A 24,138-nucleotide genomic window follows, 5' to 3' on the forward strand; every position below is an offset into this window, starting at 1 on the left:
GACAAGTCAATTAACTGTGTTTCCCAGAGTGTATTTCGTATTTGATAACCTACGCTTTTCACGGCAACAGAGCATGGCGGAATCTTAGCAAAAGAGTTACGTATGTGACGTCCCCCGAGTGTCTAGTCCCTCGCAGTTTTCGGGCCACTTATCTGCTTTTCGCCTAGGATAACATCAGCCTTATACTGAAAGAGACCTTGAACTTACTTTGAGACTTCATTAAACGTATCATTAGCAAGAGAACAAAACTTGTCGTTTTTTTTTTCTAATGAAAGGCGATGCTTAAAACTAGTTTTATTAAAAAAACAATATATTTTGGATTGTCCTGCATGCATGCGGTTTAAACGGATAAAAGCTCATATGGTCCCAACTTTTAATTTGACAGCATTTTACGAGTTTCCAGCAGATTAGGAGCTGCTAAATCAAACTAATATCAGCAGTTCATCTCTTACAAAAAAGGAATTCTTGAGATCTACAAGAAGGTGATAACTTTGATTAACTAAGTGAAACAAGAGAACATATAACCATGTAGCTTATTTCACTTTTTGTTCCAGCTGTAAAAAAAATGAATTAAAGATTTTAACTACTTATTTTAATCAATAAAACTGCCACCAAGCCGCAACGATTGCAAAGTAATAAAGGGTAGCCAGTCCTTTCCAAAGTTTTCCTAATCCTGACAAGTTTTCGGATCACGACACTTGTCATTATTACACAGCTGAAGTGAGTATAAGGCCATAAACAGTTCTAATCGAAAATGCAACTATTGTATTTTTAACTTTTAATTCCAAGCAATAAAGTTGTCTCAAAATGTTCTGACAGACGAGGACAAAGCCTTTGTGAGCCGCGGAAGATCACAAAGAAGCGCAGTAGTTTTTAAAAGATAATCATCCCAGATTTGCAATATTAAAAAAAAAAAATAAATATACGGATTTTACGGGAACGCTTTGTGAATACACTTTATTCAAAGTATAAATTACTTTTTGAGTTTATTTTTCTTATTTTTATTCATCATAGTACGTCTTGGTCAGTTTTCTTTCGTCTCCAATACAACCATTAACCGCCGAAAAAATGTCTTCATTGTTGATGATGGTAATAGTAAATAATAATAATAATAATAATAATAATAATAATAATAAATAACAATCGTTTATTATTAGAGCACAAAATTCACAAATTTGATCCAATGTGTTGTGCAAGGACATTTTTGACCTTGAAATAAAATCAACACAGATCAAAAGAATTCGAATTTTGAGTTGAGATTTAACGCGAAAAACGCGCTCACTCGGAAAAATGTCACATGGGAGCCCATTCAGAAGTACTAATAAGAAATAAATGTTGAATTGGGTTTTTCATTAATTGAAGAATCATCATAACGAACTCCATCCGCTTAATGAGAAAACCTGTGGCTAGTGCTTGGTTCAGCGGAAAAAGTTTGGGTGCTGACAAATTTTTGTATGCCACATTTAATATTTTTATATCGAATTTATATTTATACGTGATGGCTTTTACAGCTCAAGTAAGTCCTTATGGACGGGAGAATGAAAAGAAACAATTCAGTGTAGCGAAAAGTAGCGTATAGTGGAGTACAATAGAGTCAAGTCCAGCTGAGCCGAGCCGAACCAAACCGAGCCGAACCGAGCCAGGTAGAGTAGAATAGAGTAGAGTATAGTAGAGAAGTGATTGCTAAGAAAATATGCCCAGTGATTATTTCATGAGAATTCCAAACGACAAAAGAAAACCTCTTGATGTTAATTTATTTGTGTTATAGTTCAATTTGAGTTTACAAGTTTCCTTTACCACTTGAAAACAAGAGTATGTTTCTCGAGTATTTAAGAATTCTTTGTGGGACGTAAATAATGCGAATGAATTTCAATCAAAGCTTAGCTCCGTCGCTAGTACGCTGTTTTGCCACAGAAACGTTTGCCCATAACGTTTTAGTTGACAAAAGACTTGTGAGACATCAAAAAATATAAATTTTACATTTTAACATTTAATTGTTTTTTTAAGAACTTATAAAACCTCAAGCGTTCGATTCTATCAATTCTTGAGTCTACTTCAAAGTAGTTTACACAAACATCTTTTGAGAGCTCCTGAGTTGCAAGGCGAACTGCGACGAATACAAGTGCCTTAACAATTTGAAGCGGCAGTTATTTTGGCCCTACAGAGAGGTTACCTGTAGCACTTGGTTCGAAATATGAATATTGCAAACACATGGCCCTATTGAAAGAGGATTGTTTGTTGCCTATTAATTGGTCTCCACACGCGCTCCAACGCAAATCAACTTGACACAAGAAACAATTTTAATGTAGAGGGTGGCGCTGTGAACCCACTTATGCGTCCGCAATAAAGTTATCTGCATCAGAAAGCGTTGCCTTTTACAAATAACTGTTACTATAGCGTGATGTTGAAATCAAAACAATGTTCATTGTTTAAAAATAGCTGCGAAGAATTCCAAGGCCACGTCGAAGGTTGTTAATTGTTGATGAAACAAATCCATTGTAAAAGTGATGAAACGCTGTGCCATCTACTTTGTGATTACGTTCTGCGGGCTAACATCAAATAAAGACGATATTTCGTAGTGAATTACGAGAGCCTTTTGCCTTTTGCATGATGTTTGGAACGAAGGTGCAGATGTTTCGCCGCCCATTTGGTGTGATGGCTATTAAAAACTTATAACATCCTGAAAAGTGGTCTGGACCATAACCACAACATTAGCAATTTACAAAGACGCCGACAACGTTCAAAATGTTAATAGCAGCTTCAGTGGCGTCATTTCGATTAAGCTGCATATATATTTTTTTGCGGGTATTTTTAGCAAATTTGCCTGGATAGGTTTTAAGTGGTTATGTATATATGGTAGAAGGGTTTTCTGTGCAATTAATCTGTGTTTGTTCACAACATTATGTAACATGACCCATGCGAGTTGTTGTGTGACAGCAATTAAACAAAAAGTAAACTTTTCTTGATGTTTACTAAACAAGGAAAACTAATTGAGTTTTAAGACTCAAAAGTTCATAGACGTCCTAAATAAATTATTGCTTGGTGGTGTACGTTTCCTTTTAAACGATTAATTTAGAATAAGTCTAATTTATCTTAGATATATGAATGCTTTCAATACCATTCGCCCGCCGAAAACGAGATATGATGAATTGAATTTGACAATCCTATCGATTTTATCAGGCATCTTTTCCAAGTGAGAACAGGCGATAAGTGATTCGCTGTGAGTAAGCGACAAAAACCGGAAAGAATATGTTTACTTTTCATGAACCCCTGTGGTGAGATGAAAGCAGTGAGTCAGTACCGTATCTTTCAAATGTCAAACTACCTGACCGGTCAATAAATGTTCTTGAAAAACAAAAACAAAAACTCTGTTTTAAAGACTTCAAGGGTATGGCTATGGTGCGTATTAAGTTCAAAAATGACAATTTCCTTAAAAGATCTGAAATAAATATGCTTTTACAATAAATGAAATTTCTTTGTCTTCGAAAGAATTGCCCTTGCTACTTCGTACTTGTTTTCTACTTTTAGTTGTTAAAACTTTACGGACCTGCCATGCAAGACATGGACGTGATATACCCTTGCATAAAGAACAAGCTAGTCTCTTCGATTTCCTACTACAACGTTACACATCCGGATGGATTTCACATTTTGTCATGAAATATTGAAATTACGGGAAAACTCACCTGCCTCAATTCACTTTCAAATATAGAAGGATCCTTTCTCGAGGTTTCCGCGCGTAATTTTACGACAGATGTTTTTATTTTCCATAGTAGAAATTTACATTAAAATTATTATAATAACCATAGAAAACAATGTTAGTAAAACATCACTCGAAAAGAAGGTCTTTTATGGAAAAACGCTTAATGTTGGCACGAGAGAAGGCGGTTCTGCAGAAATATGAAGTTTCTGATACAATGGATCTGAAAACGCCGATTTGTTCCGTTAACTTCGATTGAAGAGTTTTCTTGCAAACTTCGTACTCACTAGTTGCCTTGCCGAAAGTAAGAAACACAAAAATCCTGTGTTCTTGAAAGGAAAAATTACGTTCAAACCATATTACTTCTACAAAATGGTGCTCAATATTTCATTTGCCATGGTACCGTGAAGTTTGTCAGCAGTAAATGGTGGACAAAGCTACAACTGAGAGCAAACTTACTGCAGTGCAAAAACTAAACAAGCAAACGAGTAAATAAGTAAATAAATATTAATACTGCTGTGAGAATGGTAGTGATAAATAAGTCACCTCTGTCGAATATTATTGGAAGATATTGATTAACGCTCGATCTAAGCTTGTTCATTTGAACTAAGGTGATATTGGAGTGGCTACCCGTAAAACGGAAGACAGGTATCTTAATCGGCTCTTTGTGCGGGTTCTAATTTCATGGACTTCAATTCATAGGAAACGCTAACAAAAGTGTAAATATTTTTCTTTTCCTGTGGTTTCTTTAATTGACTCTCGCTAAGAGAACGGTTTTGTACAGTGTAATCAATAAGGGCTTTAACTAAAACTGATACAGACGGAGCGAGTTTTAAATGAATAAAATTTGATTCTCACATACAAAACTCTGGAAACTGAAGACATACCACCTGCCCGTTTTTTTTTCTCAGAGGAACCTTGAATATTTAAAAGGAACCGTTGGTGTCACAGCAGAAAAAACTCCGTAAAATTCGATGAAGCAAAATTCGGAACGAGATCGAGCTACTTGTTTGACGCTGGGTTTTGTCGAATTCAGTGCAACAAACAAAGAAAACGTTTTCCCATCTGCACACAAACTTACTATATGCGCTTCGAATTTCCCTAATTCATCACATTTTGCCAAGAAAGATATTCTCTGAAATACAAATAACTGCGAGAAATAATTATTATAATAACAGTAAAAACAAAATACGCCAATTAAGTTTTTAAGGGATGGGGTAAACTTCCAAATTGCTTTTCACTGCCTGAGGAAAAATGACGGCCAAGTTTGGCCTCAGCAAATAAACTTTTTCTGCGATAATAGATCGGTTATGAGCAGTCCATTTTGTAGATTTTTTCTTAGAGTATTCCGGAAAAAAGAACAATAAAAATGATTTCGATAGAGAGGTATTATTGTCCATGGTACAGTCGGAATAAAAACGTTGCCTTTCTTGATGTTATCAAAAGGGGACTCAGCCATACTTGAATTCGAATTTAGCTGGTTTGCTGGTGAACACATATTTTCCAGTTTTAGTCCGTAAGGGAGATCGATAACTTAGTCAAACATAGTATCGACCGTCTCCAAACTTACTTTGGTGCTGATAAAGAAGCTATGCGCCCCATTTTTTGACTCGACTTTACTCCCGCAAGAAGGTCAATGTCATCAAGGAGAACAGCCGGTGCATCACTGCCGAGAATAACTAACTTCTTCAGCGTAAAATATTAGAAAAGCCAGGAGTTTGCGCGAAAATGCAAATATGAAATATTGGAAAGTGTATTTCTCTTTTGTTTTGGTTTAAAAAAAAATCTCATTTTAATCAGAAGAACACTGAAGACAAATGCTTCCCTGACGCAATCACAGATAAACCGACCTTTTCCGTTTCCTCGTTTCTTATCAAACTGGAATTCAAAGAGAGCGTATTAATGATTTGAAATCAAGCAAGATTAGTCGGTTCTATTCCGTCTTTCAATAACACTGAGACTTCCCAGCTCAAATGAAGAAGATATGGGCCTTTAGCTGCGACAGCACATGGCGTCATGTTATGGAAGCTCAGTTGTAATAAACGAAAATAAAAAGAAAATAATTATCTACCTTGAAGTTCGCCTTCAGCAAAAGCCTTAATCGTATACGTAGGTGCATGTTTCAATCAGCTTGTAACAAATATAAGGTTGTAATGAAAAAAATTAGGAAGAGAAATTATTCTTGAAATATGGCTTGGCTTCAGTAAGCCCTTTATCGCCGGAACATTCACCGTTGCCCCTTTCAATTTATTAGTTTGTAATGAATTTACCGTCAAATGGCAAAGAGGTGCCCTCTGTAGAAAAAAAAAACACCCCCTGTGGTTTGCAAACCACGTTTCAATGTACAAGTCTTTTGTGATGGTTTTACCAGTAAATAGTTTCAAAACGTTTCCCACTCAAAAACGAATTTCTATCATAGTAGAGCCTTTTTAAATACTACAATGAGTTGAACTATTTTCCCATCTCCTTTTTTTTTTAAAATCACCAAGTATTTTAAGAATCATGCAACTTACTTTCACGCGGACTGTGATGGTGGTTATGGGCATCTCCGTTCTTGCTGCTTAGCCCAGACCGATGATTCTATAAGAGTAAGAAAGATTGTTTTATACTCTGTGGCTACAAAGCAACGGCTTCGTTTCACTTCAAGTCCATGTATTTCACGAAAACGAGTATCTCTTGTAATTTGGAAGTTCAACAACTGCTATGTTTCTCAGGTTTACGTTTTCTATTCTTTTATTTGAAACATTTAGTAGAGGTAGAAAATATAGCAAGCTGTGAATCGTTAAAGGTAGTTATTATAACATGTGGAGGAAAGGTGACACACAGAAAAAACGACAAAATTCTAGTATAACTGAGAAGCCTTTGTTATTGAGCGCGAAATGGTGTCGCTAATCGCTTCGTTTTTATTTCAAAGCCACAGATGTGTTTAATGCCTTCCGCCCTTTTATTGTAATTTTTGCAAGCGAATCTTGGCCGGATGCCCAAACGGAGACAATTTCAGTGTGGCTAATTGTCGAAAAGCGAGAGAACGAACTGTGTGTGCGGTTCATATAAACGCCTCACTGATGTGGCGAGTTTGAAAAGTGCGTTTAAATCTATGAGCAAACTAACTAAATGAGATTAGGAAGCATGGAGTGCTTTACACCTCTCACAATAAGCTGTGAAGTGTTATAGGGTCAACAATGATCCTTATAAAAAAAGATATAAAAGCTTGACATTGTAAACAACACAGGGGCAAACTCGAATCCACTGTAAACCATTCCTAGTTTTTTATTTACTTGCTGGAACAGAAATCTTGGCATACGAGTCGGGTTATCGGATATCTTCACTGGAGTTTTTAATGGTATTATGTAACGGTTCTGTGGTCGCTTTTTAATTGCGCCCTACTGGCAAGGAGAAGAGTAAACTGTCTCAAAATCTGACTGCACCGTTTTTGGCAATTCACAACACGGTACAACTTGTTGAAAGAATCACAAGATTTCATAAAACTTCACAAGCTATCATTCGATTTCATAGATTTTAAGTTTCGTTTTCCCTTAATGAAACTCACAACAATCTTCTCGTTTACAATTTTATCGTACTAGTAGTGCTTTGTGGTCACTGAGGCGAAAATGAGAATATTTTCATGAACTCTACAGACAATTCGTATTTTTGGTATACATTCAGTATCATGTGCTCTTTCGTCGTTTTACATGAAAATTCTATAACTCAACAGTGGAAGCTATTTGCCAGCCATCGAATTTTGCAGAAAAGCCATCACTGACAAACGAGTGTCCGCGAAATATTTACGTTTCTTCTCCCCATGGGGCGTATTTGCGACTTCAAAATGGAATGATTTATACTCTGTTAAAACGCTTTTTCCCAGCGAAGCGATTTCGTGAGTTTTACAGCCTGAGCTCAAAGAAGTCACGAATTGCTTCTTTTGTTAGGGAATAAATTTATTTCTTTGGTTGAGCGCTTAATATTCACCTGTAACTCTTCTCTCCCTTTCAAATGGATGGCTCAGTTTCGTCGACAAAGTAGTTAGCATTTTGAAAGAGTTGTTTCCTTTAAAAATAGCTTCGAGAACTATAATTCATTAGAATCGACAGTGTAGTCTACAAAACAATTTAGAACAGCGAAATTTGGGTGAAACGTTTTCATTTCAAACCACAAACATTTCAAGCTATTCCGGGCATTTTTGAATCATCTGTGATCCGTGAAAGCTCTCGTGACTAATTCTCGTCTTTTCGTGTTTTTGATCTCTGCCACTGTTTCGTAATAACACACACATTGTTCGAACTTGTGGGGAGCAAATGTTACGGGTATCAACTTTGTACAGCGATGTTTAAAAACCCGAAAGCAAACCGGAGTTTACAAATTGAGCACGCTGCCTCAATGCTTCTACAAAGGAGAAGCATGAACTTGATAAGCCAGGCAAATATATAGCACGACGGACGTCAGTGAAAGATAGCAAAATAAAAAGGAAATGTATGTCGAGTGTCGCCTGTAAACAGTTCTAGAATAACGCTAAAGGCTTTATAAGATAATATTGACCGGGGGACTTGAAATTGTCACTTTCCATGACCTTGAAGATTGTCGTATATCTCAAGATTTAGCCCACAAGCCCTTTGTAGAAGGCGTCATTTAACGCTTGTATTTCAACGATCACAGATGGTTAGAAGCCAACTCGGATGCTCCTTGGTATCCGAAAACCACATTTCAAGATACATTCTCATGCTACAAGGAAATATCTTTCGAGTTTGAAATTTTATTCACTTGAATCCGTGAGTGTTTTACTGTTTTTTCCTCGCTTGATGTTGGAGCGTTACGTGACGATCACTAAGAAGGCAAATGGCGGAAAGAAATGTGGAAGGAATTGAAGCGAAACTTGTCATGATGTACGCGGAAAAACTAGAACGAATTGACAGTTTAAGATAAATAGGAAAGGAACTATTTTTATTCGTCTTACCTGCGTGTCTGCTAAACTCCCCGGAGCTATCATATCAAACATATGATCGGGTCTTCGAACGGTCGAGTAGAGTTGTTCTTCCCTTCGTCGCGCGTGCTCCATAGCTGCTCCGGCAAACTGGTTAATGTGAACTTGTTGTAGTGCTTCAACGTCGGAAGGACGCGCTCGCAATGGATGGCGAGCTTGATGTTGCGAGGCTGACTGCGGGTGAGTTGAACTGGCCATTGACTGATGTGGCGCCCCGCTAGATGGGTGAAAAGCTGCAGGAGCATTGCCGAACTGCTGCGAATGGGCTGCCTGAAATGGCTCTAGTGGGTGAGTAAAATCAAACCGCGGTTGTTGTTGCTGAGGGAAATGTAACGGATTGTACTGTGGCGCGTAATATTGGTGAGGTTGTGGCTGCATCGGAGAGGCGAGGACCTCACGAAAATCGTGAGGAGGCGTATGAGATAATCGAGGTGCGCCACACGATGCTATTCCTGACGTAGTGACATTTGCTGTAGGCGAAGAAGACACAGCACTAACTGTACTAACGCCATGCAGCCCAAGGACACGATCCTGTGAAATAAGCGCGCATATGGAGTCAATAACCAAATTATCTAATGAAAATAGCATGCGCGATAGAACACCGGTCTGACACGGGCTCATGACACGGGCGCGATCATTGCGGACAGGGCTGAAAATTTTTCAAACGAACGCATTTTATGGGGGCGCTGATTGTAGTCATCTCACCGCCATAGTATAGCAAAACTTCTCTTGAGGACACACACAGTTAACTGTGGATGAATAACCCCTCCAGCTGCTATCCTCTGAATCAAGTGTATTCTAACAAGTGTGGAAAGTGGCGAGTTCAGCACTCCACTCGGTTATAATCTTACCTCGGATTCTATCAGCTCGAAGGCGGATGTTGAAGTTTCGCTTCGTTTTGAATGAGATGACGATGGAGATAGAGGAGTTAACGGAGGCGACAAGTCACGGGTTTGCGATCTCTTTCTCTTCGTACCTGACTGTCTATGTGCTGCTTGACTTGAATTGTTTGATCCCAAAGGGCCTATCTGGGACGTCATAATTAAACTTAATTCCCGGCCGGCGCTAAATGTTTTATAACCCGGGGCTCTCTACCAGTCGGCGGCGAAAAGCGTTAGCCAGTCACGGTATGTTGTGTTTAGCTTGCGCTAACTCTTTACAGCGACGAGGCTGGTGTGGTTGCGCGAAAATCGCCGCAGGGAAATCTGAACGTGGTACTTCACAACACACTTCAAACCTTACTCGGTTTAAATTTCGTGCAAACCGCGGCTCCACTTTGTGCTTCGCGAGGCCGCTACGATCACTTTTCAAAAGAGGCTGTTGGGAATCGACAAGAGTTTGAGTGGCAACTCAGACAGATTTTAATTATTTTCTGTCGTATTAAAGTTTCCAATTATTTGCAAATCTATTGAGGCCCCCTGTTGGTTTATAGTTTTGGCATACTCTTAAACTAGTTTGTGATTGGCAGATAGAAAAGGCAAATCGTATAATAATGCTATCCAACACCCAATAATCTATGGTATATAAACAGGCAGGCGGGGCCTTGCAACAATTTTCACTGAGCCTTTTGTGAGTTCTTTTCCTTTGTTAATCCAAGTTAATGGGTGTATTGCTTCGATCAAATGGTCTTTTGCGCCATTTGACTATCGAAGCTCTGCTCGACGGTTACATAGTCGAGTTGACAGTGAATTGCTACAGGCCGAACATGACAAATTTAGTTTATCCACGCGTGACCGCTCCGTTAAATGAAAAGTGACAAATGCTTCCTGGGTTGTAACCAAGAAACGACAGTCATCTGTGCTTAAATTATTCCAGATTAGTCGGCGGTGTCTTTTGAACTATGTGCCTTATGCCATATTCACAGATAAAGGGACGTTCATCCACGCTTAACTCAAGTCAATGAAGATTGCAAAGGCTTCGTCGAAAACGCCCACGAAAGTCTGTTGCCAGATGTTTGATCATGAACAAATCCAAAACGACGGGAATTTCGGCAGGAACTGTAAAGATCCCATCCACTTACGACAAGGTTGCAGAAAGCGTACTCATTTGAGGTCATCTAACTGTTTTATCTTCGTTTAGTTTGTTTGTAAACAAGAATAAGTGTTTTGGGGGTCACCGGGGCTTGTGCTTTTAGAAAGATACAGGCTTAATGTTGAACAGATTTGATTAATTATTGAATAAATGGCTTCTTTGATTTCATTATGTCAGTGAGTTGTCTTAATGACTTCTGCACTCATTGCAAGAAAATAATCGCCTGAATCGCGAAGGGATTTAAAATTCTCCCGATAAAGCCAATCGCCTGACTTCGGCTCGTGCTCTACCTGTTAACACAATCGGATCATTTGAAGTGACGTGCGATTGATTTTAATTCATGCGATTGATCTTCGCACGCTTTCTCTAAGTCAGCGCGTGTAAAAAGCCAGTTTAAACCCAGATCAAACAATAATCGTTTCTTGTTTACATGCACTTAGAATTTGGAAAGGCGAGAAAATTGCTCGATATAATTAACACCAAAGGATGATCCGGATATTTGAAAGCCAAATTGGTCAATATTGAAGCTGGGAGCGCCAATATTGACGCTCTGCCAATGTTTGCCAACAAGTACTTATATGATTTCTTCAACAAACACATCTTCGGTTTTTGTAACCGTTGCTGGATCGGGATGTCTCGCATGACATATCCTCTCGAAATAAAAACGCAACAAAGCTATCATTTGCGTGTTATTGAAATTCTAATGTTTATTCAAAGCTCCCTGCAGATGTGGCCTTTTGTCGTAACATTCCTAGATGATGTTATCTATGTTCAAGACTGCGCAAGAAAATATACCCCCTGCTGTTCTATCGTGCTTTTTCACATTTCACTATTCGCGACGTCTCGAGCTCCAAAAGATTTCGTTGGGAAAAAAGTCCGAAAAAAGTGTCCGAGTTTGCACCCTCGCTTGCTAAGAAAATTGAATGGCGGCAAAGATTCGTCAAAAACAATCTATATGCTAATTTTGTAAAACTATATCGCTTGCGAAAGTCACGAAACACAATACTAGCTCTTGCGGTAAGAATTTCATCGGTCCAACTGACAAATGATACTGACCAAGTCATTGGTAATTTTCTTGGCTAAATAGAAAGAAAGAAAATGCCGTCCGATGGCTTTAATTTTGCTTCCTTGGGCCTTAACGTTTCGTATATTTGCATACGTTTTCGACAGGCAGACAGTCATTTAAAATGTTTAGATTTTTCACAAAAGCTGCGAGAAGCAAGAATTCAAAAACGCTTCATGTCCCAGAAAGCCTTTTCAACTAACCAGGTGAAGCATTGTCGTCCCACCAAGGAGTTTGTCAGTTCAGATTAAAAAACTAACGTCTTCTGTTATTTCCTACTTGGACAGGACGTGGCCAACAAATATTTCCGAGTATTTTTTTTATTCTTGTTTATTTATTTATGGTTATTATTGTTCTATTTTTTTGTGATCTACCGCGAGCAAGTAGAATTTTCTTCAACCAGAAACTTCACTGTTTCTCGTTAAAAGGCGGCAGAAAAGTATCTTGAAAGTATTTTTTTGGTCTCTAGTAGATTCTTTTTAAATTGTTTTTTCCCCACATAAAACTAATAATCAAAGTCTATTTCTTTAAGAGGCACTTTTCGTATCTCTGAGGCACTACACAAGATAGCTTATTTTATTAGGAGAAAGACACACACTTACTGTTAGTCTTTTAAAAAACACATAAAAACATCAGTTTGTTGACAAGTTTTGAATCGTTCGGCCTTAGTTAAGGACTTTGATATTCGTGATGATATATGTTAATTGTTTTAATAATCAATCCTCTTATACTTCAATGACACTTGAGAAAATAACCTCGCTGAGACTAACAAATAACATGTGGGACTTCAGAAACTCTAAAAGGATGTCTTTTATCACTTAGAGCAACATCACGTCTCAAGCGAGGTTTTGAGTGTCACCTTACGACAATAAAATCGTATCAGATGTACGTAAGTTTGCTCTCCCGGGACATCGATCGTTATATGAACTCTTTGTTTAACTTCAGAGAAGACGTATTTTGTGTTTTTTTCTCGTTATTTCAAACGAATCGCGCAGAAAGTTTCCCATATTCGTAAACAAGAGCTTATTCTCGGCTCACAAGAAAGTCGAAAGAAGAAAGGATAGTGTATCTCATTTCATGGCGAATCTACAGCGACCGTCTCGTATTGTTTGTATGACACTCACTTTGCAATAGATTATATAACAATAATATACGACTGTAATCGGCTGCAAAATGTGTCACAAAATAATCGGCGCGTTGAGCGTAAAAAGGTCCGTAGTATTTTCTCGAAACCTCTCCGAAGACTACAATAGGTTTGGAAGAGCTCGAGAAGGTTTCGACTGAGGAATGATCGGCTGCAAAGTTGCTCCGAATGGCACAGATGCCACATTCAGAAATTGTTTTTATAGTTACTCAGAAAGCACGCGTTATTTTAAGAGGCTGAAGTACACCGATGGGAGATTTATTTCGCAGAATATGTGAAGAATCTTTCGTCTTTTCGAGGGAGCTATTAGATTTTTGTGTTCAGTTCTTTTTAGAGAGAGAGAGAGAGAGAGAGAGAGAAATAAAAGCTACTCAAACTAAATCCTCTGGAGTATTTTAGAAAAGTAAATGGTGCAAGAGTTAATAAATAAAATCAACTCGTCGTACTTCTAGGATTTGGCCTCACGCTTTTTTTAATGCTCCAAATCGGACTTTTTTCTGTACTCGATGCAAGAGACTCGAAGGCGAAAGGGAAGCTTTTCATTCACAATGGTTTAACAGCGTCGTGTTAAAGAGGAAATCCATGACGGTAAAAATTACTTGAAGGGCACATCAAATTAAGAACTCTATAGATGAGAACATACGATCGATCGTTAGCAAGTGGATTTGTCATAAAAGCATCTCACCTTCAAGGACGTCTTATTTTCGCTGCCAACTCAATAAGCCTTTGCGAGTGGTTTCAGACAAGAAACTAAGACTTCACTCCGTCTTTTTTCACGGAACATTCACATAGTTGTGATTTGGAAAAAAAGATCCCGGAGGTCGCTAAAAGTGGGGAACTTTCTTCAAAACTTCTCGTCCACTGAGCCAACATATCAGTTTCCAGCTTATACGAGGCAACGTTGCAATTCCTGTCGGTCGATTGTAGTCTTGACTAAGCCGGATGACAGCCCCGGTTTTTCCTTGACGCCTCATCGACTTTCCCTCTACCTCAAACGACTGAATGTCGAGTTCAAAACGTGAACTGAAAAATGGCTCGCTTCTTGATCAAAGCCAAGCGTTTTACCGTTAGCGTGTCAAATGCTGTAACCTCGTAAGCGTGACAGTCAAAACTGAAATCTCAAATTCTATCACCCTCGAGGCAATTATTTGACCACCACGTCCGATCTGACACAGTACTTATTGACCGGAGCTTGTCACAAAACTTAAATATATGCCAAGGAAGACAGTCAGTCGGTCAATAAGACAGTCAGGTGCATCGATCTGTTTACAGAACGGTTTGGTTGGACGCGAAATGAAGCCTAAAGGGAGTTGATTTACAAGTGACCAACAATTTCAACTTTCACATGATCGCCAAATGATCAAACAAACTTCTACGAGCGACGCAGAAAGGAGAAGTTGTTAAACTAAAAAGCGTTTGGCTATGAATTTGTCCGCTTTTTTTAGTGTCGTAAAACCGTGAGATTTTATGGTTATTTGCCTATATGCTTACCTTACGTGGGATCTTCACAGCTTTCATCGAAGGCCACCTCTCGTCAGCGGTGTGGTTATTGCGGGCTCTTATAGCGTGAAACCCATCTTGACGAAACGTGATGATGGAAAAAAATGAGACCACAGACTTAGCTCTTTCAGGAAAACCACTGTGTGACTTAAGACTGCTTATTTAAGTCGTGACTTGTTTGTTTACCACAAATTCCCGAGCCTAATGCGGAGAGAACATTTAATTTTATAAAACTGCCTGAATCTATATAACAGGTCGTCATCGCTTAAAAATGTATTGAAATAAACAATAGCGGCTTCCCATATACCCACGTCTTTTCTACGTGTCTTAACACATTTAGAAGTTCGTGTTTAGATCCTATTCCGGCGTTGGAGTATATCATGGATGTGGCCAGTGAAGTTTACGTTAGATCATGCCTCGAGACATCCAACATGCAGTGCGTGCCATCAAATTGGAGCCACTTTCAGCCACTCTCAGCAGCCACAGAAAGGGCATATTTCCCTTTTTGTAACGAGGTCTGCCCAGTAGTAGTAATACTTGACTCGGCCCTTATTGAAACCACGTTAAGAAGTACATGGTATCCCTAACCTTCGCTCCTATAAGATTACTTCTTTCGCTACTTTCTCCTTTGCTTCCAAAGCGACAGAGGAACACACTTCAGTCAATAATCCGAGATTACCCCTAGTAGTAATAGTAAAGTCTCTGTTACGAGCCTAGGAAGGCCCATCAGGCCGGCGCTTATCTCCGGTTTCCGTAGCATGAAGCGACTAGGAGTATTTCTACTCCTCCCTGGATGGGATGCTAGTCCATCGCAGGGTTAACCCCAGCATTTTCGCCGGTACCCATTTATACACCTGGGTGGAGAGAGGCACCGTGAGAGTAAAATGTCTTGCCCAAGAACACAACACAATGTTCCCGGTCAGGACCCACACCCGGACCACTTGATCCGGAGCCGGAGGCTACCGCGGATTTATATTACTGCTCATATCACGTCCAATTTCATGACAGTTTACAATTCTCTGAGAAAGTTTGTGATTCTTTGAGAGATCAATGAGACCACCCAACACCGAGGATCTCCCCCGGCTAATCTTCACGAACAGTGTGTGGGGTATTTAATGTCTCCCAGTGTTGCTTATTATACAAGAAGGACTAGGGTTCAAAGCCGTCCCTTGGTCCCGTTTCTCGAACGTCCCGATAACTTTCCGGGTCCGAAAAGCCATTTGCGAAACTGGCAACCGCTTGTTTTGGAAAGTCGATCTTTTAACATGTTTTAAAGGTAACAAAAAGCAAAAATTAATGTGAAGTTTGACGACTTAAATCCTATCCGTTCTTGAGATACAATACTGACACCCGAAAATGGCCCGTAAAGTTTCGGGACTTTCGAGAAACGGGCCCCTTATCCGGAAAGACTTGAAGGTCTAACCATTTGCAGGTAAAATTACAAAGACGGCTCTTTCTCCTCAGAGATTTTTGAGACCCTGAGTGTTGGTCAATCATGCAACTGTGCCACCGGTCGTGAGAAACAGATCTTCTTCGCGGACTGATAAATAGACAACGTGTGTGGATTAATTTTGCTGATTTTCTAGTTTTCACAGTGAAACCGTGATGAGAACTTGTAGAAAACTGACAATTTGTACACAAACTCCTTCTTAATATGGTATTAAGAAGCTGCCTCTTAATTAAAGTGGAAACTCTTGTTCTTAGGCCATCGTAGCTTGATTAAGAAAATAACACAAACAGAGGTGATAAACATTGTATTCCAACGCATTTTTAAAGTGGAAACGTTTCGATTTGGCTCCAAACCAACCAAACTGACCATCTCGCTCCCAGCGGCAGGCAGTGAGGTTTCGGTAATTGCAATTTACTCGAGTTTTCACAGTTGAAACTACCTCGCGAGGTGGTTTCAGTCATGCTCAGAATAATCATGTTTCAACAACCATGATTCGCGCAATGCACTGTCTGATGTCAACACTTTTCGTTACGAGACAATTTTTCATTCGTGATCAGACTGGTCATGTTTCGGCCAAGTGTGAACACAGTATAAGTGTGCTCGTTAAGATTTTTTAACAGTTTCCACTCCAAGGAATAAGTTCAAACACGACAGTTGCTGAATTCAGTTTTTGCAGAGAGTCCTCAGGACCATTTTTAAAGAAACCGAAAACAGTGTCGGTTTTGTACTTATTTCAAAGACTCGACAACTATCATATTACTTTTGTATCCCCGACAGCAATTTGTTCAGTAGTCACCAACAGTAATGGTAACGACAATGAACGGATGAGAAAAAGCCATTTCATTCGTAGCCCTAAGGCTCGCACACTTGTTATTTATGACTGGGAAAATATATATGTAATAAACCTCTAAATTAAAGTTAAATACCTGTAGAATGATAAGCTATTTCAGCGCAGGAGTTGAAGTACATGGCTTCGTCTAAGAATGACCGTCTTCAATGTTTTGCACGGCGTAATTGCAATTTAATGTTGTGAGAGAGTTTTTTAAGAGCTGCACTTTAAAGTGATACCCCCAGGCGTTCTTGCTGCCACCAACCCGTCTAAAACGTAAATGAAGAAACTCTACTGGGCTGGTATGGGCTGTAATAGTTTGCAAACAATGCCTGACAGGTAACCCTGAGATATTAAATTCAGACGAGAGGTTGCTCAAAATGTCTGAGACTCGAATTGCCCGCCTAAAATAAAGAGCTCTGCTTAGAAACTTCATTTTCCAGACACACTTTCTCTAACCGATCATTGAAATATGTTGCTCTGTGTCTTCTCCCATTAGTTTCTTATTTTTCTGCAATTCAAGGACACTGATTTATACCAAGTAGACTAAAGTATCACATTTTGATATATCGGGAAACTGACTAACTGAATAAACTCAGTTGAGTTTACGAATTAATTTCAAAACTTAACTTCATTTTTGTCATCAGTTTTGATGACTTAAAACTCAAACGATAATGATTTTTAATTTATATAGCGAATTTTAGACCAATGTAAACTTTTCTGTCCAGAATTGCAAGCAAGAAGGTATACTGAGCACAACTTTGAAAAAGATAATGAGTTTCCTCTCAGAGTGAGCTGTCTCTAGCGTCCACGAAATATTTCAATACGTTTTCGCAACTGACACTGTCTGCTTGAAGAACAGAGTTACATGACATTTTCACCGCTTTTGTGAGACAAAAGTTGTGTTAAAGTTCGACAGCAGGATAAAAGGGCATCCCATCGCCAGAAATTAAATACAATACGTGTATTTAGGTTATATTTAAACGGCAAAGCTTGGAATACAAGAACAGTGCATAGCATGTGAGTTGTTGATAAAAGTACAGTTGAAACCTGAGTGCAAGCCGAACAAGGTGATATGTTAGTTTAGTATTAAACTTTAAATTTTGACGGTGTTCACCGTTTATGTGAATTTGCGTTGGTTTCTATGACTTTGAATGAGTTTGCTTTTAATACATATTTTAAATTCTAATGGCTGATGAAAATGTTTGAGACGTTGACCTATGGTCCTTGTTATATATTTAAAAGTAATTACATAAGTTGTCAGTTAGATATATTTAGTATATCTCTTAGCAAAGGAATCTAGAGGGTAAGAACGCTGTGAAATTTGGCAATTCGCGTACAAATGAGTGATTTCTTTCAATTTTGCGCGTAAAAACGAGAGATACGATATTGACAGATCCTACTCTCCAACAAATGTTTCTCTGTCTTTTTTCGTTTCCGAAATCAAAGACGAACGTCACTCTTCAGTGTCTACTCTTTTTATTTTCATTGCGGTCGACAGGTGCTGTCAAAAAAAGCTTGTTTTCTGTTATATGCTTGGACAAATCAAGTAAAGGGTTTTTTTTCCTACAGAATTTTCTCAGAGCTTATCAGGTTTCTGCTCTTGCTATTCAGTTCCAGCAATTCTTCGCGTCCCACAGGATACCAAAGTGCCGTTTTGTCTATTTTTTGTTCTCTTTGTCGACCACGTCTTGATTATTCTTTACAATTTGCTATTCAGTCCAAAAAAAAAAAAAAAACAGACGCGCGCCTGAAGCGAAGTTTAGCCTCGTTCCCCGACAAAGAGCTGTGTTATCGCTAAGGTTTGGTTCCCACTAGTGACATTTGGATCATAATCATAAGAAACGTTTTCTCGCTTATGTCCGATTGGGAACGTGTGAAAACATAATCACGAGATCGACAAAATCATAATGAATCATAATGATGTTTCAAGATGATTATGTCTGTGATAATGATTTATGTTGCTCTCGGTTGTAGTGGGAACATCATGAAAACGTAGCGGCATAATCAAAATCATAACAATGAAAGCAGTCTATTGTGCTCCAGCCAGTGACAATCTAGTTCCAGTACGTTTGCGTCACAGTGTTTCAAGATGGCGTCCTCTACGGTAGAAACTTTACCTATACAACAAATCGATGTACAGAAACAAAAAAAGAATGCTTGGAATCAAGTGGCTCAGCAACTTGGTTTCTCAAGCGACATTGCTCTTAAATCAAAAAGTAACAGAATTAGTATACAGTGCAAAATGACTATCCGTTGTCGACGAATTCCCGATTTGACGGAGGCCTATCATAAGTGCGATCAATACGTATTTTTGTACGGCAGCCATTTTTAAAGCAGGGGTACACAAAATAAACAAGTGTAAAGCTGCTGTATGCCAAGACTTTATTTCGTTCACGTTCACAAGATCATTTAGAAACTTATGTTTATGATTGCGATTATGAATCCTTATGTCGCCAGTGGGAACCAAACCTAAGCTCAGTTATACTTCAAGTTACCTGTAGAAAGTTATATCGGTGTTGGTATGGTCAGACATGCGTGGTAAACGAGAAAACTATCAGCTTAACCTTGTTCAGCAGCTACTATAGCTTAGCACCCACGAGTCTCTTTGACGGCTCCCATGCAAGTGGAGGATCTGAACTCAGTATTAATCCGGCGAAAGTCGTAGGATTATCTTTAATTTCTAATTTGCTATGAACTTCCTATTATCGTTAATTTAGGACACTGTGACCTAGGACTTGTGGTAGCAGAAAAAATAAGGGAAATCCTCTCTATAGGAACCACTTCTTTCCGCTTCACGACTTTAGATCATGACACTGCGTTCTCAAAAAAACATTTATTTAACAGTCTCCCACAGAATATCGCTGCTGAAGAGTAATTAGAACTAAGCTTTGATTTTAAAATGTTTAGCTTTGTCGTGAAGTTTGGTAAACGACCTTTTCCAGTGTTTGTATTGTTTGTTGCCGAGTGATAATAAGTAGTTAGCTGACGGGTGAATCAACATTCCCAAGTTCCGAGTCCTGTCCATCCGATACACTTGGATTATATTTTAAAAGATACATATCACCATTTGCCATAATCTATATCAAGCTTTCAGTCTTCTAAATTCACGATAATAGTAAATTCATCAGAGCAAATTACGAATTAACGAGAATAGTTAATTAGAGGGAGAGAATGGGTTGAAGTCACCTCTCGTTTTCTTTCTTTTGTTTATTTGTTGAAGCGTGTTAGCATATATAGACCCGATTCGGCTAACTCAATGTTGTACCCATGCAATCCAGATGTCTCGGGCTTAAGGTTCTGTATGTGTTGCTTTTGCATGATAATGTAGCATTCACACTCAAATGATAAGGAAATACTCGGAACAAAACGTTTCATGCCCAAAGGATTGGAATTGGGTAAAACATTGAATTGGCCGAATCGCGGTCTATTGGCAGCGCAACTGTTCAGCTGACTTTAGACCTGCTGTAATTTCAGTTTACAAAGGCCAGACCACAACACTGTCGCTTCGCAAACAGTGCATGTGTGGGCTTTTTTAACGTCCCCGGCAGAGAATTATTTACGAACATGTGCGGTGAGAGGGTGTCTACGCTCTGCAGCTTTTTTAACCAAGAAGACTTAAAAGTCTAACCATTTGCAGCTGGAATTACAAAGGAAGCTCTTTCTCCTCAGTGTTGGTTTCGACCTCTCACACTCTCAACTGGGATAGAATGGGCCATTTCCGAGTTACTGTTTTTCTCGGTTTAGAAGTGAGTATTGGTGCTCAACTATTGTAAGGGAAACGAATTTCATTTGCGTAAGAATACGCAACTCATTTCCATTTGAATGGTTGTGCACCTGGATTCGTTTTTTTGAAACTGAGGCATGCAGCAACTCGGAAATGGGCTATTGAGCCATCTGTCCTATTTGAGGATTATTATTCTAAATTAATCAACTCTTTCCGCAAATCGATTGAGCGATCTGGGGGTAACGGTTTTTTTTAATTAAACCACCATCGGTATTTCCTTCTGGCAGAAAGCCATGTTTATAGCCAATGATAGAGTAAGTCGGTGTCGTCGAATCTTAGAAGCTGGGGCGTACTACTTAACGAGAAAAGTTGAGTATTTGAATAAGCACATGAACCCCACAATTATAAAACGGTTCAATTCATGCTCCTTGCGATAAAACTGCGATGGAGGTCCGAGGTTACGGAAAAATAATTCGTTTTTAAGACGAACGGGCCATGATACAATATGCTCTTTTGTTTTTAATAAGATGCAAGGGTGGGTTTCTGCAATCCCGCACCTTGGCCGGGGAAAACTGGGTTGAAGTTTGGTTCCCCTGTTCGATTCGATGTTCCATATTCGCTTAACCATCCTCTCTCTTCTTTGTCTTTACATTTTCTCCCTAAACAAACTCCTCTTTTTACGATGCCAGAATCTTGGCTGCTTCACGATTTATGTGAGAGACTTTGTTTTGTGATGAACCGTAGAATGGTGAGCTGACTTCTTAGGACTGTGCTTGGCTTCAGTATTGGAGCCACTTGACAAAATGCTACATGGTAAAACAAAAACAAAAAAAAAAGATGATAAACTTACGTTAAAAGTATGTTTAGTTCAGGGCGGCACTTCAAGTAACCCTATTTGTTATTGTGAGGGCTCAAGAGGTTTATCTAAGATTGTCGAGTTTACTGCAGGCGTTTTTCCAGCAAGTCTAACTGCGAATTTTTCGTCGCGGTAATGTGCTAATTGGTTTTACGTTAGATAAAGGAGCACGGAAAACTGAGAAACGGCATGACAGGACAATTGTTTCCTCGCCCTCGTTTAAGGCCCGGCTCACACGTATCCGGCTATTTTTGAATCCGCAAATTTTTCTTTCCAGATTCAAAAATATTCCCACCCACACGTAGCGTATTCAAATCGAATTTGCCAGTCTAGACGTAGCCGGATTCACTCTAGTAATCAGGACTTCTCAAGGAATAATAAGGCATAATTAAAGTGTACAGTGTTCATAGCTATGTTTAACTGCACACACGTGATAATACTTAAAATAAGTCCAAGAAGTGAAGAAATAATATTGCCCTCGGCAGCCATCTTGAGAATTGATTTCGCGGTGAGGAACTGCGCTCGATCTTGTTACGTCATCCGGATTAAAAGATTTCCGGATTTAGCGTCCACGACAGCGTCCACGACAGCGTCCACACGGTTCCGGATTCATAGCGGATTCAAAAATACCCACTCCAGAGAGCGTATTCAAAAAGTTCCGGATTCGCCAACGAATTCGCCGGATACATGTGGACGAAAGACGTATCCGGAAAGAAAAAGTTACTTTGCCAGGAACCCATGAATGGGAGCGTACAACTTCATTGTATTTTCGGCACGGCGTTTGACCGAGTAATTTTTAGATTGATTTTCCCGCGAAATCAGACCTTTCCAGCTCAGAATCACAAGTCTTGCATGAGAAATTAATGCGACCCATGGGATTGAGAATAGTCACTCGTGCAAACCAAATCTTATTTAAGAACTCGTCTAAAAATAGCTTGATCTGTGAAAATGCCGTTTCCTAGACCAAGTAATGGAGTTGTGGTATATTGGTTATGGGCTCTTGGCCTTGGTCTAAAAGGTCTGCCATAGATGATTTGTGGCAGGGCATCCTAACCAGAAAACAGAGTTCGTAAAGAAGCTCTCGGGTCTTTCCAAGAACCTCTGAGTCGGATAAATGCATCTATGGAGAAAAACACCGATGTCTAATACTCTTTTTTTCCATTCAAGTATTCGACCAACCTGCTTTTCTTGAACAATGTCCCACGTGATGTACCAGGAGTATATCCTGGATTTCCCGGATAGCCCTGTATAACGGATACTTCTGGCGTTACAACTCCCTGGAGAATGCAAGGGTAAGAGAACCACTGACTAATGTAAACAATCGGGTGAATTGCCATGGCAAACGGAACGGAATACTTTCTCTAACCTGTATTTCAACATGCCCATTGTTTCCAATAACCGTTCCAGGCGCTGCCAGTGTGCTCTGAACACTGAAACCATACGGAGATACGGGTGCAGGAGGAGATACGGGTGGTGACGCGGGACTTCCCCAAACGACTTGTGGTGGACTCGCGGGTACAGGGATTGGAGGGGCAGGTTGACCTTGAGCAGGGGCGGGAGCCTGGGAAGATGCAGGGGGTGCAACTGCCGCCTGAGGGGGCTGGGATGGTGATGATTGTGGTTGTGTTGGTGTATTAGGCCTCTGAGATGAAGCAGGGGTTGTCGATGTCCCCTTTATAGTCATTCCCTGGGTTGGAGAAGTTGTTGTAGCAGCCACGTTTGTTTGGTTTATTTTGTCTTTGACGTGTTTATCCACCATCATTACGCGATAGATGAGCGCTTTGAGTTCGTCTGATTCACACTAGGGAAAGAAAAAGCAAAGATAACCATGGTTAACTCGTTGATACCACTTGTGATAAGAAAATAAAATGGCGCCATAAAAATATACAGTTCATTGAAACTTTACGTGAATAAACATTTCTGTGTTTCTTTTTGCAGTCACAACAGATGATATCATTCATACAACTTCATACAAATCTTAATCGATCTGATAAGTACGTCATAGGGGCAATAGGCCATTTTCGAATTCTCACGGCTGGACTGGATCTAGCATGAAATGGAGGCTAATGCGGGCAAATCTTTTCAAATGCAAATGAATTTACCCGCATTAGCCTCCATTTCATGCTAGATCCAGTGCAAACGTTAGAATACGAAACTGGCCTATTGAGGGTAAGTCTCCTTGAGTTACAAAAAGATTACGAGTTTGGCCCAAAGTGCAAGTTTGTCGGTACGTCGAAGACTGCTAAAGAAAATTCCACTTATAACAAAAACATAAACATTTGAACCTTCCTTGACCTTGAACAATTAAATCCGACTGCCCATTTCACTGAATTCTTTGGAAATAACACGTGGCTGTCAACTGACTGTTATCAACGTGCAAACAGAATTTTGAAACGATACTGGTGGAAAAGCTATATTAAATTATTTCAGTCGTGAGATTTGTTTCCACTTATTTGATTTTCAAACTTTCTTTGGCTCCAGCGGAGAACTGAAAAGTGTTGAGATCTTTTTATGATCGGCTCCTTGACGATCATAATGAAAATAAAGAAAATGTAATATCAGAATGGAACAGAGAGGATAGATCACACTTTTTTTAATCTCATAAAAGTTTTTGGAGAAACGGTGGCTTTCCCTGAATTTCCCTGAAAAAAGAGTTTAGTTTCTAAAAAGAAGGTGTGGTGCTGTGTAAGTGGGAAACGGCGAAACAAAGAAATGGGTTTATCAGCTGAGTTGATATGAATGTATATATATTCAAATTGTGTGGGTTTCCTGGAAAACGAGGATCGAGGACAGGTGTCTATAAAAGTTGTCCAGTTAACCACGAGGATCATTTCTGCCTTTCGTCGATAACCCACACTTCGAA

General features: G+C 39.3%; 2 protein-coding genes across 2 annotated transcripts in view; both read right to left on the bottom strand.

The window, feature by feature from the left end:
* Positions 1-6,190: 6,190 nt before the first annotated feature.
* LOC137976806 (uncharacterized) lies at positions 6,191-16,853 on the bottom strand. The gene is made up of 4 exons (XM_068824145.1): positions 16,790-16,853; positions 14,405-14,490; positions 8,649-9,206; positions 6,191-6,277 (listed from the first exon to the last, which is right to left on the bottom strand). Exons 1-4 carry the CDS (start codon positions 16,830-16,832, stop codon positions 6,191-6,193), a joined length of 774 nt encoding a protein of 257 aa, XP_068680246.1. The 5' UTR covers positions 16,833-16,853.
* Positions 16,854-19,871: 3,018 nt separating this feature from the next.
* Positions 19,872-24,138, bottom strand: part of LOC137975807 (cuticle collagen 2-like) — an 11,277-nt gene continuing 7,010 nt past the window's right edge. Inside the window, exons 6-8 of the mRNA XM_068823001.1 lie at positions 22,642-23,076; positions 22,455-22,552; positions 19,872-21,225 (exon numbers count right to left, since the gene is read on the bottom strand). Coding sequence (XP_068679102.1) covers positions 21,129-21,225; positions 22,455-22,552; positions 22,642-23,076 — 630 coding nt within the window. The 3' untranslated portion in view covers positions 19,872-21,128. The remainder of the gene's footprint in view (positions 21,226-22,454; positions 22,553-22,641; positions 23,077-24,138) is intronic.

Source organism: Montipora foliosa, chromosome 11 (assembly GCF_036669935.1).
Source record: "Montipora foliosa isolate CH-2021 chromosome 11, ASM3666993v2, whole genome shotgun sequence".
NCBI classification, from domain to species: Eukaryota; Metazoa; Cnidaria; class Anthozoa; order Scleractinia; family Acroporidae; genus Montipora; species Montipora foliosa.

What these genes read in the sequence shown, in the direction of transcription:
- LOC137976806 (XM_068824145.1), bottom strand. Translation starts at nt 16,832, where the DNA reads ATGTACTTCAACTCCTGCGCTGAAATAGCTTATCATTCTACAG. An exon ending in AATAGCTTATCATTCTACAG is followed by an intron (nt 14,491 to 16,789) that starts GTATTTAACTTT and finishes CGTTTCGTCAAG; the next exon opens with ATGGGTTTCACGCTATAAGA. An exon ending in GGAGTTTAGCAGACACGCAG is followed by an intron (nt 6,278 to 8,648) that starts GTAAGACGAATA and finishes TTACTCTTATAG; the next exon opens with AATCATCGGTCTGGGCTAAG.